Source organism: Rhododendron vialii, chromosome 3a (assembly GCF_030253575.1).
Source record: "Rhododendron vialii isolate Sample 1 chromosome 3a, ASM3025357v1".
Taxonomy (NCBI): Eukaryota; Viridiplantae; Streptophyta; class Magnoliopsida; order Ericales; family Ericaceae; genus Rhododendron; species Rhododendron vialii.
This window is the reverse complement of record NC_080559.1, coordinates 30,593,098-30,609,886: the sequence shown is the minus strand read 5'-3', so window position 1 is coordinate 30,609,886 and position 16,789 is coordinate 30,593,098. Positions and strand designations below refer to the sequence as shown.

Sequence of the window (16,789 nt, the reverse complement as noted above, 5' to 3'; positions counted from 1 at the left end):
ATAAGAGATCCAATTGCGAAGAATATAGATCCGGTGACTGGCTCGCATAAGAACTGTGATTGACTCTCAACGAACCACTCCATAAAGTAGGGGTGTGCAAAAAAACCCGTGGCCCGACGGACCCGACCCGAAGGGTTTCGGGCGGGGCCGAACATGTGGTTCGGTTGGGTAAGGGTTCATTTTTTGAAAAAAATCAATTTTCTGTTCGGGACTCGGGGCGCTGTTTTTCTTATCCGACCCGACCCGACAAAAAGACAACCAATTCATATAGATTACTTCGGTTTTGGTCGGACCCGTCCGGACCAAAAAAATCGGGCACGCGGACAGTTATTCCCACTTGTTCGATTCGGATTCGGGGCCGACCCGACCCGTCCAACATGTGCACACTGCTACCATAAAGTGATGCTTAAACACAGCATGCCCTAACCACACAAACAGAGAGAGAGAGAGAGAGAGAGAGAGAGAGAGAGAGAGAGCAAATTGTTTTTTCAGCTAATTGACCAGATTACGCATAGTAACGCAAACTGGCTACTTCTCTTTGGTATAGTGCCGAACAGCAAAGGCCAAGCCTAAGATCAAGAGGGGCCACTACCACAATAATTGTAAAAGATGACAGTTTAAAAATGTCATTAAATGTGAAAGATGACAGTTTTGAAACTGTTATCTTAAACGTAATTGAAAGTAAAAGATGACAATTGTAACATGCTTTAAAGCCATCATCTTTTGTAACGACCCGCTCATGCCTTGTATAATATTGTCTACTTGAACACCAAACCCTATCAAATCTCTCAGTGAGGTCAATTATATTGTCTACTTTGAACATCAAACCTCTCAGTGAGGTCACCCATCCCAAGATTATTCTAGTGCGAGCACGCTTAACTATGAAATTTCTATTGGCTTTGGCACCCTCATAGCTTTAAAAATCATTGTACAAGATAGGATGACGATATATTATTTATAGCACACAACTTACACTTCATCAAGCGATGTGGGACTACCTTCGGTTGACCCTTCTGGTCACCGATTCGACAGCCCCTCGCATGGTCCCAACTGTCCTCAGGCCGATCGACCACTACCTGGAACTCTCCAGGGGCAGGTCGTCACAATCTCTCCCATTTAGGAATACACGTCCTCGTATGGAGTCGAGATTCTGTCTCACATTTCCAGTTGGTACAAGCTCTGATACCATATGTAACGATCCGCTCCCGATTTGAGACTTCAAAGCAACGATGCTCATAGATGGCGTCATTTTCTCCAAAAATAAATTTTTGTTCTTCAATGTCACTTATTTGGAGAAACCGACATTAAAAAAAAGAATAGTTATATCACTATTTTACAAAGTGACATCATAAATATATTAGATCATAGTTTAGGAGAAACTGACATTAAAAAAGAAAGAATAGTTATGTCATTATTTTAGAAAGTGACATCATAAATATATTATATCACAGTTTATAAGAAACTGACATTAAAAAGAAAGAATAGTTATATCACTATTTTAGAAAGTTACATCATAAATATATTATACCACAGTTTTTCAGTTTTTCAGATGACTGACATTATTTATCTATTGCAATCTTTTTAATTAATATTTTTTTTAAAAACCGACATCTTTTCACTTTTTCAAGCGTCATTTTTTAACAATATTGTAGTAGTGGGCAGAAGGAATTGCAAAATCTTGATCACGAACTCGGGAGTTTGAACTCTGAAGTTTTGTCCGGATTGTAAGCGGCATGCTGAGGTGGAACAGTTGACGTATCTATATCGCCGATGTAGTACTTATCCATCAGTTCTCTAGCAGAATCGATCACTGTGGCCAACGTCTTCGAAATCGTCTGTTGCATCTCTCCCTAATTTTTTTTTACAAAATTCACATGTTCATCTCAAGAGTAATGGATCATCCACTCAAATCAACGCAGAAAACAGGAAATAAATGTGGAGTTAATAACAGGTAGCAATAGTATCAGTGGCTGATGGCAAAACTTCGTCGCCTCCGGGATGATCATCCATGTATGTGGTAACATCGTACACCTGATAAGGAATTGGAGACTTAGAAGGAGGTCGTAATTCAAAGGAACATTATATAACCATGCACTCATAGTTCTTCTGTTAAGAAGATGGGAAAAGAAAATCTCAACTGTATACAGTTCCTATATCATACTAGTGCCTTTGTATCAACTTTTGGCCCTATTCTACTGTAATTTCCCTTTCTAAGTTGTGATTAGCATGAGTATGTTTTACTTTGGGAAAAGTATATTATAGGCATATGAATGTTCCTCGTTGATAATGAAGCTGAGTAATGAAACCGGGACAACGCGAAGCCACTATTAGGTAAGCAGTTTAGTTCTGCTACCCCGCTGTCCAAGTTGAAAGAGAAGGTGGCGAGGATTTGGCACTGAATTACAGCAGGACAAACTCAAAAGGAAAGCACAAAATTGGTATTCAGAGAGAGAGTATTGTTCAGCACCATCTGGCACCAATTGCGTTCGGTCTTTCAACTAGTCAAACCTCAGATAAGTCGTTAAGATGTTTCTACTCATTTCCATAGGTATTTTTCTGCCAAAACCGGTCATATTTTAGGACAAGCATCCTATGACATGATTTGGCATCCTACCTTCAAAAGTAGCAGCTAACTCCCTAAACACCTACAATCCTCGACATATTTCAGTTTTGATTAGAAATGGATTTTACTTGTGCTTATCAAGTTGTACCCAAGTATATCCAAGCTAGCCACCGCTGTATTGTACCCAAGGATATATATGCAAGCCACCACTGTAAAAGATAGCAATGGACCACCCAGACTTAACTAGCAGGGCCGATCCCAGGATAAGCCCAGCAAGTTCTCGGGTTTGAGCAGGGCCAGGGCAACCAAAAAAAATTTTAAGTTAGATATAAATATAAAAAAGTTTCCCATGGTAGTGCAAACTGTTTCCTTGGTTTCGTGGTCAATGCATGCTTTTAAAGTTCAAGGGAGTCGTGTTCGGTTCCTAGGCCCCACCAACTGCCCTTTTTTCTTTTATTTTTTCACTTTTGTTTTACGTCTTGTTTTTCACCCAATTCACAATATTACGAAAATCAAATTAGTTTGTTGAAAATTTTTGATTTAATGAACACAACAGTAATGTATAAGTGATATGTTCTTACATTTGATTAAAAAAATCATAGTTGAAATAAATCGAGCGAGCTAACATAGTTTTAATTTTTACCTTCGAACTAGTGTTTCGTATGAGAGATTAATGAGATTGGCTACGATTTCAATAAAAAAATGAGGCGTTGTTCCACAAAGAGCTTTTTTGGGCATTTGGGGCTTCTTCTTTTTTTTTAAAACTTTTTGTGCATTTCAAAATAGGTCATTCTCCTCACATATATATCAACCAAAAAGCTCAAAAGGCTAAAAAATCAAAAGTTAGTGGAACGGGCTTGAGTTCTTGGAAAAGTAAAGAACGATGACTTAATTAAAAAATTTGCTTCAAAAAATGCAAGGCGAAATTGTTTTCTTTAAATCGGATCGTGCTACTTATAAAGCACTATAACTCAAGGTTTACATTTTCATATTGATTTTTAATGGATGTTATTCAAGCTAAAAGAACAATGTAATTTTGAATTTATTTTAAAATTGAATGTCTCTCTCTGTTTTTGTTTTTGTATGATGACCTAAAAGTACGTGAGCAACAAAACATAAGGTTGGGTTAGGACATCCCAAATGTCGGGGCCGACATTGTCAACTAGGGTACTAAATGGATATATATAGCTCAGACGAACACACTAGAAGTGTGGCTTTAGATAAAGTTATTAAAGTCCTGGCCTTGTACCCAAGGGCGTGCAAGGCAACTCATGAAAACATCGTCCACTAAGACTCACAAACCATCATGACCCTTCAAACGTTTAAGCTTTCTGTTTCATTAGCAACGGAACATTGTAGGCCCAGCCAAATTTGCAAACTAAACTGTTCTCTGTGGAGAATCCAGGCCTTGTAGGAGAAATGTGTTGGATATGCATCAATCCGCTAATCCAGTAAATTATCCGAGAAAGAATGAAAGAACTAATTTGAGTGGAAATTCGTCGGTGGATATGTTAATGCAAAGAAGATTAATAAATGATTATTCTTCACTTGTTGGTGGGAAATTTGTACAAAATACTTCGGTGTCTCCTCTCCTTTTGGAGACACTGTAACTTTTGGCATAACAAAATCATTATGAGCATAACTGAAACTGATTATAAGCATAATAAAACCATAATAAGGCATAACCAAAACCAACCAAAGGCATAACCAAAATCAACCAATCCGACGGATGAGATTATGCCACGCCACAAGTTTGACCAAAACTGACCGGTCAAACCGATAACCCCAACAAGTCAAAGAATTGGGTATAACAAAACAAGGAAATGACATACCCGAGCTTGGGGAACCACGTATTTTGATTGTGTGTGTTCTCTTGTTTGTGATTTCGTTTTTGTTTGTTGCGCTTCCGTTGCTGGCGCGATTACCGGGCACAATCCCAATAACATTCGAATTCATTCAACCAAATCACATCCGATCGATTGCCGATTTCGACAGGATTTACGAGAGAAACGGTAACTAAATTCAAGAGAGATCTGACCTTTCCAGATATAACCAGCCAGCAGTCTTTGGTTTTGTTGTGCTTATTCACCTCTTCGAACGAGTGAACTTTCGGATTTGAAGCCATTTTTTGTTATTATTGTAACTTATATATAAGAGGAAGAAAGAGATGCTGACAATTAACGTGTTTTTTTCATAAGACCCAAACAACTTAAATAGAAGATTACATGAACTAGCATACCACTAATTTAGGAACCAACTAACTGTTGTACCAGAAAACAGGTAACTTAATCAAAACAGATTATCCCACCACTAAGACTCCTATAAATCTGGCAAAGCAACAACCTCCTAAAGACTAGGACAATCAAAGACTTATTCAAATTACCAAATAAAACCAAAAACTTAACACCCTCCCTTAATTAAACTGAGTGCTCTACTGACATTCAGTTTAGAAAGAGTTTTTTTCACCGGCCCAGCCCCTCCGGTAGCTTGTCGTCCCTCTCAGCTTGCTTGTTGTGGAGTAACCTTGCAGCTCCCTCTGTCAAATTGGATTCTCCATTGAACAAACACCGAGTAAGCTCCGCAGCTTCACGAACATGCCCAACTTGAGGGGTTTGGTCATAATATCTGCAACTTGATCTTCACTTTTGCAAAAGATCAGATCAATAGTTCCATCCTTGGTGTGGTCTCTTAAGAAGTGAAACTTCACGTCAATATGCTTGCTTCTTCCATGTAGAACTGGATTCTTGGAGAGTTTGATTGCAGAGCTATTGTCACAGAAAATTGTAAGGCACATTGCCTCTTGAAATAAAGCTCTTCAAGAATTTTCTTCAACCGTATCGCTTGACGGACACATGAAGTGGCAGAAACAAATTCAGCCTCGGTGGTTGATAAAGTGACGATTGGCTGCTTCTTTGATAACCATGAAACAGCCCCTGAACCCAGCATAAAGACATACCCCGAAGTGCTTCTTCTATCATCTTGATCTCCAGCATAATCACTATCAGTGAAGCCTCTCAAATCTGATCTTTATCCCTTCTTGTATGACAACACAAATTTCCAAGTACCTTGCAAATATCGAAAGATCCTCTTGGCCGCTAGAAGATGTAACTCAGTAGGATTCTCCATGTATCTACTAATGAGACTCACAGAAAACATTATGTCTGGCCTTGTTGCTGTCAAATACATTAAACTTCCAACAATTTGCTTGTAAAGTGTGCTATCAACCTTCTTTCCATCATGATCTTTAGTTAGCTTCAGACCAAACTTAGTTGGTGTGCTCACAGAATTGCAATTCTTCATCTGAAACCTATCTAAAATTTCTTGCACGTATTTCTTTTGAGAAATAAAAATTCCAGCAGGGAGCTGCACCACTTCAATACCAAGAAAGTAATGCATCATACCAAGATCAGACATTTCAAATTCAGCCATCATGGACTCCTTAAATTTCTCAAACATGGCACTAGCAAGGAGCTGCACCACTTGTTCTGCTCCGCTCCGCTCTGGCATCTGGCCTTCTTTCTAGAACTCCTTAGTATCTCTTCATACTTAACATATGAGCCATAGTTCTAACAGAAAATTTTGCCACAAGGCAATGAATCATTTGGCTTGACGAGATTCGTGCCAATGGGGAATGGATAGAGTACTCCCCAACTAAGGCTGCAGTATCAGATGACAGAGCCCGCCGGTCAGCTGAAGCCATTGGATTGAAGGATTACGACCACCTGGACCCTACCAGGATCTTCCATGCTGCGCGACTAGTTGCCATCCTCGAAGCCTATGCACTTTACGACATCATCAAACGCAAGGATTCCCATCTTTACAGACATTTGGAGAAGCTACAGGAGGAAGATTGCTTTTTTGTTTACAGGATGGTGGTGGTACTCTTTAGAAGGGAATTGACCTTTGAGCAGACAATTTGTCTGTGGGAGGTTATGTGGGCTGACCAAGCTGCTATTCGGGCTGGGATGGAAAGTCGGCGTGGAGCAGGATAAGGCAGCTCACCCCACCTACGGAAGATCTTTTGCTCTATGCAATTGCGGCTTCGGTGTTACAGAGGAGGAAAAAGATCATAAAGAGGTATGGTAGCATGGATGAGATACTGAGGGAGTGTAACAGCATGGCTGGTCATCTCGACGTGTGGAAGCTCCTTGATGACGCGCACGATTTGGTGGTGAACCTCCATGACAAGATACAGGCACCCCGTTAATGGTTACATTTATAATTTGTGGTTCTCTAATAAATATTCACTTCTTTTCGTTGCGTAGAGATTGCTTTGGGCATGCAGTATCGTCTATGTAGTCTCCTCATACATGCTTTACGAGACAAGGGCGGACGCACCTTTAGACAAGGTGGGTCAGTTGACCACACTGGATAAATTTTCTCCACAGAGATGTGTATAGATTTCTGGACATTTTGGTACTTTTTCCCCAAGAATCTCTCCCCCTTTTATATCTTGCCTAGTCCACAAAAATTACAAGCTTGCCCGACTTTTTATCCACTGGTCCCACCGCCCCTTTCAATCAGTAACACGCACAACACACACCCTCAAACACACTCTCTCTCTCTCTCTCGGACAAAAATGGAGCCAGAAGAGTTTGTAGAGAGAAAAAAAAAGAGTTCCAAAGTGCACTTGCCTATCTTTTTTTTTTTAATCTACGATGCGTTAAAACATAATTAAACATTTATAATTCTAATCTCTTGTTTATAATTCAAAATAAAAAACCTAGATCAATTTGGGACAAAATTGATTCACTATATCTATTTACCTACCTATTTCTCTCTTGATAAACCCTTCCTTATATCTATTTTTTATCCTAATAATTGTGCGCAAAACGCATTGATGCTAGTCATTGTGTATGCTGTAAATACTTGACCCCAGTGATACTTAATCCTAGGTCCGCTCCTGCTTTACGAAGTGTAAATTTACAGGACGGTCTATGACAGTAGGAATGTGTTCTTCGACAAGGTCATGTGGGGCAGCACAGTCAAATGTAGATTTTCGGATTGAAAAGATCCACAGGTTCGTGATCCATACGTAATTTATTTGTTGTAGGTTTCTTTTGTTAGTTGCTGTGGAAAATTGGACCTGTTGGGAGAGATTGTTGAAGGTTGAAACAGTTTCCAGCCTCATGACTTTCTTCGTTAGTCTCAGAATAATATCTTGGTGATGGTAATCTCTTGGTGAAAGTTGAAACCTTTTGGTTGATTACTGGACGTTCATTTGTTATTCGCAACATGTTTATTCCCAAATAGCGCAAACGAGTGACGCTTAAACACAGCATACCCTAACCACACAGAGAGATGCTTAAACACAGCATGCCCTAACCAAAGAGAGAGAGGGGGGAACAAATTGTTTTTTTCAGCTAATTGACCAGATTACGCACTACTTCTCTTTGGTATAGTGCCGAACAGCAAAGGCCAAGCCTAAGATCAAGAGGGGCACAAGGAACTGCAAAATCTTGATCACGAACTCAGGAGTTTTGTCTGGATTGTAAGCGGCTTGCTGAGGTGGAATGTATGTGCGCCTACGGGGAACAGTTGACATATCTATATTGCCGATGTAATACTTATCCATCATTTCTCTAGCAGAATCACTGTGGCCAACGTCTTCGAAATCGTCTGTTGCATCTTTCCCTGAATTTTTTTACAAAATTCACATGTTCATCTCAAGAGTAATGGATCATCCACTCAAATCAAAGCAGAAAACAGGAAATAAATGTGGAGTTAATAGGTAGCAATAGTACCAGTGGCTGATAGCAAAACTTCGTCGCCTCCGGGATGATCATCCATGAATGGGGTAACATCATACACCTGATAAATAATTGGAGACTGAGAAGGAGGTCGTAATTCAAAGGAACATTATATAACCATGCACTCATAGTTCTTCTGTTAAGAAGATGGAAAAGAAAATCTCAACTGTATATAGTTCCTATATCATACTAGTGTCTTGTATCAACTTTTGGCCCTATTCCACTTGAATTTCCCTTTCTAACTTGTGATTAGCATGAGTATATTTTACTTTGGGAAAAGTATATTATAGGCATATGAATGTTCCTCGTTGATAATGAAGCTGAGTAATGAAACCGGGACAATGCGAAGCCAATATTAGGTAAGCAGTTAAGTTCTGCTACCCCGCTATCCAATGGTAGTTGCTTGAAGAGAAGGTGGCGAGGATTTGGCACTGGATTACAGCAGGACAAACTCAAAAGGAAAGCACAAATTTGGTATTCAGAGAGTATTGTTCAGCACCATCTGGCACCAACTGCGTCGGTCTTTCAGCTAGTCAAACTTCAGATAAGTCGTTAAGATGTTTCTACTCATTTCCATAGGTATTTTTCAGCCAAAACCGGTCATATTTTAGGACAAACATCCTATGACATGACTTGGCATCCTACCTTCAAAAGTAGCAGCTAACTCTCTAAACACCTACAATCCTTGACATATTTCAGTTTTGATTAGAAACGGATTTTACTTGTGCTTATCAAGTTGTACCCAAGGATATGCAAGCCACCGCTGTACAAGATACCGATGGACCACCCGGACTGAACTAGGGTACTAAATGGATATAGCTCAGACGAACACACTAGAAGTGTGGCTTAGATAAAGTTATTAAAGTCATGGCCTTGTACCCAAGGGCGTGCAAGGCAACTCACTCCAAGTCATGAAAACATCGTCCACTAAGTCACAAACCATCATGACCCTTCAAACGTTTAAGCTTTCTGTTTCATTAGCAACGGAGCATTGTAGGCCCAGCTGAATTTGCAAACTAAACTGTTCTCTGTGGAGAATCCAGGCCTTGTAGGAGAAATAAGTGTTGGATATGCATCAAAGGGCTAATACAGTAAATTATCCGAGAAAGAATGAAAGAACTTTAATGAGTGGAAATTCGTCAGTGGATATGTTAATGCAAAGAAGATTAATAGATGATTATTCTTCACTTGTTGGTGGAAAATTTGTACATTCTTAATTTTTCTGTAGATTCTTCAAGTTTTATATTTGAGGGAGTTGCCGGAGTTCCTTTTGATGCGTAGTTCGTGACAAGAAACTAATTCCCTGATCGTGATACTTCTAATTTTGGTAATCCTTTGGTAGTGGTTCCTTTTTCCTTTCCTCCAACTTTTTCCTATTATAGTACATTGGAACTAGTTTATTGATGGAGTACAAAAGTTCAGTGGAACTGCTTGTGATGTTGATTTCCATGAGCATTTCCTCCACTACACTTATTATTGGCCATGGAGTTAATCATGTTACCTAGATAATTAAGCATCTTTCCCCCCAAAGAACCATTGATTATCTATCTGTACCGGTAATAATATAGAAAGGGAGAACAACAATTGGTGTGAACAAATTTTTGAAACTATATCACAAAAGTAATTTCCAACATTTATTCTAATAAAAAAAACTTCAACTACTTTCATTATAACATGCATTAACTTTTAGAGCAAAATAGTAAAATCACTCAACCTCAACTACCCACTCCCCGTGTATTCAAACACGCACACTGTGTGTGCCAAACTTCTAGTACAAAGAACAAATAATTCCAACACTGCCATAAAAAATCCTAAATACTCAGCTCTTTTCCGAAATGTTTTGCCCGGATTGCAAAATGAGAACTTAAAAATAATACAACCCTTTTCAAGGAAAATTCAGAAAAATTTCAACAATTAAATAGATATCAATGAGTTCTTTCGAATGATGAATTTTTTGGGGATTTTCGGTTGGAAAAAATAAATTATTTTTAACTCCTCGTCTTGCGAAACTTGCAAACAACAATTAGGGATGGAGGGAGTACAAAATAGATTCAGCTCTTAATTACTCCTATAACACTTTCTACATATCCCAAAACAGAAAAGTGCGAACTAGCATCAACAATTCCAAGTCATTCAACCAAATCACATCCGATCGATGCCGATTTCGACAGGATTTACGAGAGAAACGGTAACTAAATTCAAGAGAGATCTGACCTTTCCAGATATAACCAGCCAGCAGTCTTTGGTTTTGTTGTGCTTATTCACCTCTTCGAACGAGTGAACTTTCGGATCTGATGCCATTTTTCTCTGCCGTTAATAACTGCACACAAAAGCACCAAACAGAAAGTAAAATCCTCAGAACTACATGCACCAATACACGAAGCTGCTCAAACAAACAAAAGAATCGATCGAAGCAAACCGAATTTTTACGAGTGAGAGAGTCAAGATCCTAGAGCGAGAACAAGCCCTCTCTCTCTCTTACGCTGCCAGAAGGGGAAGTTCAACTTTTATGTTGAATCTGTGGCAAAGGGTGATGAATTCCGATTTTGACAACTAGGATTGGATGAAATGACGGATTTGTCCACGGAAGGAAATCGTAAAGCCCTCGTGCGACACGGGCCAATAAAAATAACGAGCACCAAAAATGTCCAAACGTGTGCACCATTAATCCATTATGATTCGGTTATAAGTATGTTTAATTAATTAAATCGCAGTTACTGTATCATTAACTTCTTCCGTTTAGGATTTTTTTTTTTTAACAGATCTTTCGTTTTGTATTTGATACTATAAATATTCTTTTATTGAATGGTCATCCAGAACAGGCAAGTGTTTGAGAAGTTTTGAATTTTAGCTGATGGAATAGCGTCGATACTCACTCATTAAGCCATTTGTTTTATACTCGTTAGAAAGGGGGGATTTATACACTTGGGTTCCGGGTTGAAATAGGATAGACTGTTAATTCGGATTGGAATATGAATCCTCCAAAATAGGAGTATTTACGCACCCTTGAAAAATGTTCACCGAATCCAAAGCTCGTAATGTGCATTGCCTAAACTGCTCATGCCATACAAAGGACTGTGTCTGCCATCCTTAGCTGGTCTGGACAAGGAAAAATTAGAACTACAGTGATAAACTCATCCCCATTGCCAACACAAACAAGATGCTGTCAATCTCAAAGCAACCATAGTTACTGAATTTCAATCAACAAGATTTCCCAATGAGTTTTGACCTAATCCTTTTGGGGCCTATTTCTCCCCACGCAATCCGAAAAAGTGAGGATTGATATCATCATCTCTTTTGAATAAAACCCAGTCCAAAGCTATGAAATATCCAAGTTCCTTCATCAGAACATAAGTATGGCGTAAGCTATCCCTGATTGTCAAACAAAAAAGAAGAAGATAAGGATCAAACCTTTCCCAATAGTATTCACTATTCAGTGTTATACATCTAGGTTTATGTTCCCAACCTTTTTGAGTACCAACTAGTCAAAATCATGACAAAACATGAATGTGATCAGGCCTCTACCACTTATAAAACATGTCCTAAACTGCATACACGGTTGATAAATAGCTTTGTATAACTATTTATTCTTCACCTATATATTCCAGCAATTACCCCATCCTTATCTCTCAGGCAATCTTGGTCGCGATGAAGTTCATACAGATCGGAGGATAAATCTTCGCCAAAGCAAGGAGCGATGAAGGAAGAATCCACAATCCATCTCCACAAATCAGACCAGAAGCAACTGCAGGAACCATCAACCCGGCTTTCTTGTTATTGACCTTGTGCCACACGAATACGATCAAACTTCCCATACACATATCGATGGCAAAGTAAGCCCCAACTAGAAATGGCACAGCCATAGCCATTGGAAGTGGAACCCACTTCCCAACTTTTTTGGGAGAAACATCTCTTACCAAGTTGGCAACCATTGCAAATGTGAAAAACCCATAACAAAGCTGCAAGCAGTGCTGCGGGAGAGCAGAGAACCCTTCAACCCCTAGAATTGCCATATTTCTGTATATGAGTGCATATGGTGCTTTGTATTCACCATCAGGGTTTCCAATATCGAAAGCCTTGTAGAAGAGGAAGAACGTGAGGGGAGCCACCACGCAGCCTATGGCTGTACCGATGGCTTGGCTAATTAGCATCGATCTTGGGGAAGTGAGGGTGAGGTGGCCAGTCTTGAAATCGTGCATCAGATCAGAGGAGACGGAAACGATGGATTTGATCACGCCGCAACCAATTAGACCAGCAACTACACCATTTTCTTTCCCAGATAAGGCTGCTAGCACAAATAGGGCAACTTTTCCGTAGTTATAGGCCATGTTCATGTCGGTTAGGCCAGCACCATAAGCGTTGCAGAAGCTGAGAGATGGTGCAAGTATGTATGCGACAACAACGTAGTACCACTTGAGCTCAGGAAACATTAGTGGGATTACAATGATGGAGATGATGGAGAAGATAGAGTAGCCAACACATGCTACCCACAAGGGAATGCTCTCTCTTGTGAATACTTCGTTTCGTTGGAGATCATCTTGGGGTTTATTCGTGTCATCTGAAACTGCAACGAGACAAAAACATGTAGGTTCTGAAATTTCGTAGCCAAATAAACAACCAGAGGAGTGAAAAAGTGAAGTTGGTAATTTACATGTTCTCGGGTTCCTCTGCCTCAGCTTAACACATATGTTTTGACTGGTGAAGAAAAGAATCTTGAGAAAATTGTAGAGTCCGTCTCCTAAGATGAGAGCGATGGAAACGAATACCTGCAGAAGAGGCGAAGCACAAAGTTCAAGTGTTTTCGTTTTCTATTCAGATTTCAAGCCATAGGCCTTTTGGCTCATAGGATTCATAGTGAATAATTAGAATCTTTCATTCACTGACCTTGTAGCCAGTAAGGCTCTTCATACTGCTTTCTGGTAAAGTTTGAGGGAACCAATCTCCTTTCTGGCGATCTATTAGTGGCCACATCATCCCCCATGATAGCACAGCTCCAAGAAGCAAAGACAAGTTCACAAGATGGGAACAGATCATTCCTGCTCCAATGTAGGTCATGTCAAAATCAAAGAAGAATCTGCACACACACACACACAAAAAGATTACTTATGTGAAACATAGTTGAATGATTATAAATTGACAAGATAGTAAAGCTGGAAGAAAAAATGTGACGAACTCACGACTGTTTCCAAGCTTTCAATCCAAGTGTAGGGAAGTTAGAGAAACCGCAATTTTCTCCTCCACCAGAATAAAACCATCTGAAAAGTCCCCACAGGAAACTAATTGAAAAGAACTTCATGAACCCATGAACCTGTTTCCTGGAAAAGGGTAGTTAGTTTGTTAGTATATCCAGTTGTTTCATTGTAATTGAATTGCCGTAGGGTTGGAACTTGGAACTAATTGACGAGCCAAAAGTTCATGAAGGAAATTGCATACTTGGCCATCTCATCTCCTTTAGGAGTATGAAAGCCATTGATTAGAACTGCTGTTGCAGTTCCACTTGGGTAAGCTAATTTGTAGTCTATGATCATGATCTGCAAAAAACAATATGTGCATTATTTAGCAGACCATTACAAGCTTCCTTAATAAAAAATCAAAGCCCTCTTGAGATCATTACAACATTCAAGGTTTCCATCATAAGAAGGATGAGCACATCTACCGGTTATCCATGGCCGAAACGTCCTAACACGCTCTGGACACATGTAAGACACGTCCAAATATGTGTGATTTTTCCCCCTTACTCAGACACGTTGGGACATGTTATGGATTATTGACACATTAGGACCCTAGGTTGCAAGTTTAGATACTTGAGGAGGATACAAATTGCCATGGACGCATAGTTCTTGAATATGCATTTTTTTGTGTCTGGGCCTACTTACGAGCAAATCCATTTTTCCCGATATCTACCTATTAATGCGTTTCCAAAGTGTCCGTGCCCTAATTTAGAAAAAAATGACATGTCCATGTGTCCATCTACCTCAAAACAAACCCTTCTAATACAAAGGAAATATAACTTAATGCACATACCTTCCTTAGAGGAACCAGAGCCAACAGCCCAACAAAACTAACTACGAAAAGGAAACCAGTCATCCAGCCAATCCCAGGCTCCTTGTAGCTACCTGGTGAATTCCCCTCTGTATCAACCCCTGCCTGCTCATATGTCCTCTTGTTCAATCCCAACAAATAAGAGCCAAAACCACCTACAAAACCATCAGTACCCAATACAATTACAACATTTTTCATTACATAGACCAATGGACTTAGCAACATGTTTTTTTTTTTTTTTGTCTTCTTTTGAGTGTGGTAAATTAGGGTGTTCGGGCCAGCTTGCCCGTATCTCATATTGATCCAACAACCCCTCCCACAACCGTTTCACACATGGGGGTGAGGTGACCCTAAAATTTGCTGGCAAAGAGAATCAAATCTGAGATCTTAGGAGGGAGCAAATCCCTAAGTGACCAAGACCACCGGCCAACCCCTTGGGGTTGAAAATTAAGGTAGTTCTCTTCTAGCAACATGTTATTAGAACATTGAAATGAACAAAGTTTAAGAGATCCAACCTCCAAAACTAATGCTGTAACAAGCAACTGCACACGTCTGAATCAGTGTATTCTCCTGTCGAGTGAACGGAGTCGAAACGATTCCAGTCTTTTGAATCAGTTTTGTCCACGTCCGTATGAACACATAGGCAAGAAGAGCGGCCGAGACATTGAGATTGGGTACCAGCCCTGTTGTTAGACTGAGCTTCATAACTATCACACTGTAAATTATCCCAATCAATAAGCTAGCAACAATTCCTCTGGTCGTGATCTGTTTTGTCCATGGGGGAATTCTCTTTATTTCCTCCCGATTCTCCTGCACCTCTTCTGAGTTTTCTCTCTCAATCTGGCTCATTTCCTCCACTCCCACCGTCGCCATTCGAACGAATCAAGTTTCGACCTTTCTTGTCTGATACAATCATGAAATGAAAAATCCGGGACAACCCATGTCAGAAAATTTCTAACGTATGAAAAAGTTTGGCTAACCACAGCCCACCAGGCAACGATCCACTTTTTACATATAAACCACGGGGCTGTGGTTACTATTTTCCTATATAATAATACGATATCTAATGAATTTGAGGATACAAAACAAGAGAAATCTCACCTGGGTATTTCTCAGAAAATCTTGAAAATCTCTTAGGAAGTCTCAGAATGGATGTACGTCTTGTTAAATGTACGTACGAGAATTCTTCAACACATTTCAGAAAATCACAATTCCGTCCATAAAAACTCTACAAATGTAAAGTCACCGCCAAATCAAAACAGATGGGTCTTCGATTCCCTCTGCATTTACTCACGAAGAGCGTAAACCTCAATTGGGAATTCCAATCAAATCACCAAACCGCATTCAGATTCAAGAAAATCCCCAAGAACGGAAAATTATCTAGAGGTCTCGAATCAGGAAAATAGATCAGCTCGGTGCATGACTTCGCAGTAAATGGGTCAGATTTATAGGCGTTGAAATTATGGATCACTTACAAAACAACATAAGTAACCACGAAGACTATAGGAGCAATGTAGTACTACTTACTACATGGGTAGTACAAAAATGGGTTAAAGGGTTTGTAGTACACACTAATCTAATCACGACCAAATTCGACACATTTTTGGACGGGTGGTGGGATAGAAGCTGTTGACTCCACTTTCTCTCTCTAAAAATGAGGGTATTGATGAGCGAGAGAGAGAGAGAGCGTGGTAGTGAAATCGGATTGGGTAAAGCGAACCCTTTTGTCTTCAGAAAAGGATTCGCCTTTATGACATGTGGTGTAAACTGGTCCGCATCGGAGTGAGGGAACAGATGAGAGAGAGAGAGAGAGAGAATTTATGACACGGGACTAAAAAGGGTCCTAGTTCCACGCTAGCAAAAGTTGACCAGATATTCTGATCCAACGGTGTAGGATACACCGAATGGCCAGGTGATTGGAGATCGGACGGGCTTCACTTGATCGTATCTCAGTTTTGGTTTTAAGTGGGACCCGTTTGAAAGTTCGTTATTGGAACGCGCACGTTACGGGAGATTATACCCATCATAGATTAAATTCTGTCCATCTTAGAGCATCCGGGAATAATCAAAATCGATAATCAAAATGTGTCACGTCAGCATTTGATTATCCATTTAGTTCATAATTTAACTTAACAAACTTGATCTCCACATTGGTTATTTTTGTATCCCTATAAAAAAAAACCTCCCACAATACGCAATGCACCTATGTCCAATTGCAAACGAGTTCCAATCACGCACCCGACCACACCAAATTATTCGTCTCGATGAGACGATTCTAATGTGATGTGTTTTTTAATTTTTTAGTTCTGAATTTGGTTATTGGATTTGGTTATTGAGTTTTGGTTATTGATAAAAGTTGTTAAGTTTGGTTATTCAAAGGTCAAAATTTGATGAGTTGCTAAGAGGTTGCTAAGTTTGGTTATTACAATGTGAG

General features: G+C 39.7%; 3 protein-coding genes and 2 pseudogenes across 4 annotated transcripts; 1 reads left to right on the top strand and 4 right to left on the bottom strand.

Annotated features, from left to right (window-relative positions):
• Nucleotides 1–398: 398 nt before the first annotated feature.
• On the bottom strand, nt 399–4,728 carry LOC131319848 (cytochrome b5-like; annotated as a pseudogene).
• A 297-nt stretch (nt 4,729–5,025) lies between these two features.
• On the bottom strand, nt 5,026–6,019 carry LOC131321338 (uncharacterized mitochondrial protein AtMg00810-like). The gene is made up of 3 exons (XM_058352329.1): nt 5,629–6,019; nt 5,271–5,583; nt 5,026–5,188 (listed from the first exon to the last, which is right to left on the bottom strand). Exons 1-3 carry the CDS (start codon nt 6,017–6,019, stop codon nt 5,026–5,028), a joined length of 867 nt encoding a protein of 288 aa, XP_058208312.1.
• Nucleotides 6,018–6,878, top strand: LOC131321337 (rab GTPase-activating protein 22-like; annotated as a pseudogene).
• Nucleotides 6,879–7,783: 905 nt separating this feature from the next.
• LOC131319847 (cytochrome b5-like) lies at nt 7,784–10,883 on the bottom strand. 2 transcript variants are annotated; one of them, XM_058350265.1, is made up of 4 exons: nt 10,733–10,883; nt 10,528–10,633; nt 8,308–8,374; nt 7,784–8,197 (listed from the first exon to the last, which is right to left on the bottom strand). In XM_058350265.1, the coding sequence occupies exons 2-4, from the start codon at nt 10,612–10,614 to the stop codon at nt 7,947–7,949; spliced, it is 405 nt and encodes a 134-aa protein (XP_058206248.1). In that variant the 5' UTR covers nt 10,615–10,633; nt 10,733–10,883; the 3' UTR covers nt 7,784–7,946. The 2 variants fall into 2 exon arrangements, with proteins under 2 accessions (XP_058206248.1, XP_058206249.1); XM_058350266.1 differs by having other exon boundaries at nt 10,744–10,852.
• Nucleotides 10,884–11,712: 829 nt separating this feature from the next.
• LOC131319845 (metal-nicotianamine transporter YSL3-like) lies at nt 11,713–16,072 on the bottom strand. The gene is made up of 8 exons (XM_058350262.1): nt 15,457–16,072; nt 14,871–15,258; nt 14,338–14,510; nt 13,747–13,844; nt 13,491–13,628; nt 13,198–13,387; nt 12,965–13,079; nt 11,713–12,877 (listed from the first exon to the last, which is right to left on the bottom strand). The coding sequence occupies exons 2-8, from the start codon at nt 15,226–15,228 to the stop codon at nt 11,943–11,945; spliced, it is 2,007 nt and encodes a 668-aa protein (XP_058206245.1). The 5' UTR covers nt 15,229–15,258; nt 15,457–16,072; the 3' UTR covers nt 11,713–11,942.
• Between the last annotated feature and the right edge of the window lie 717 nt (nt 16,073–16,789).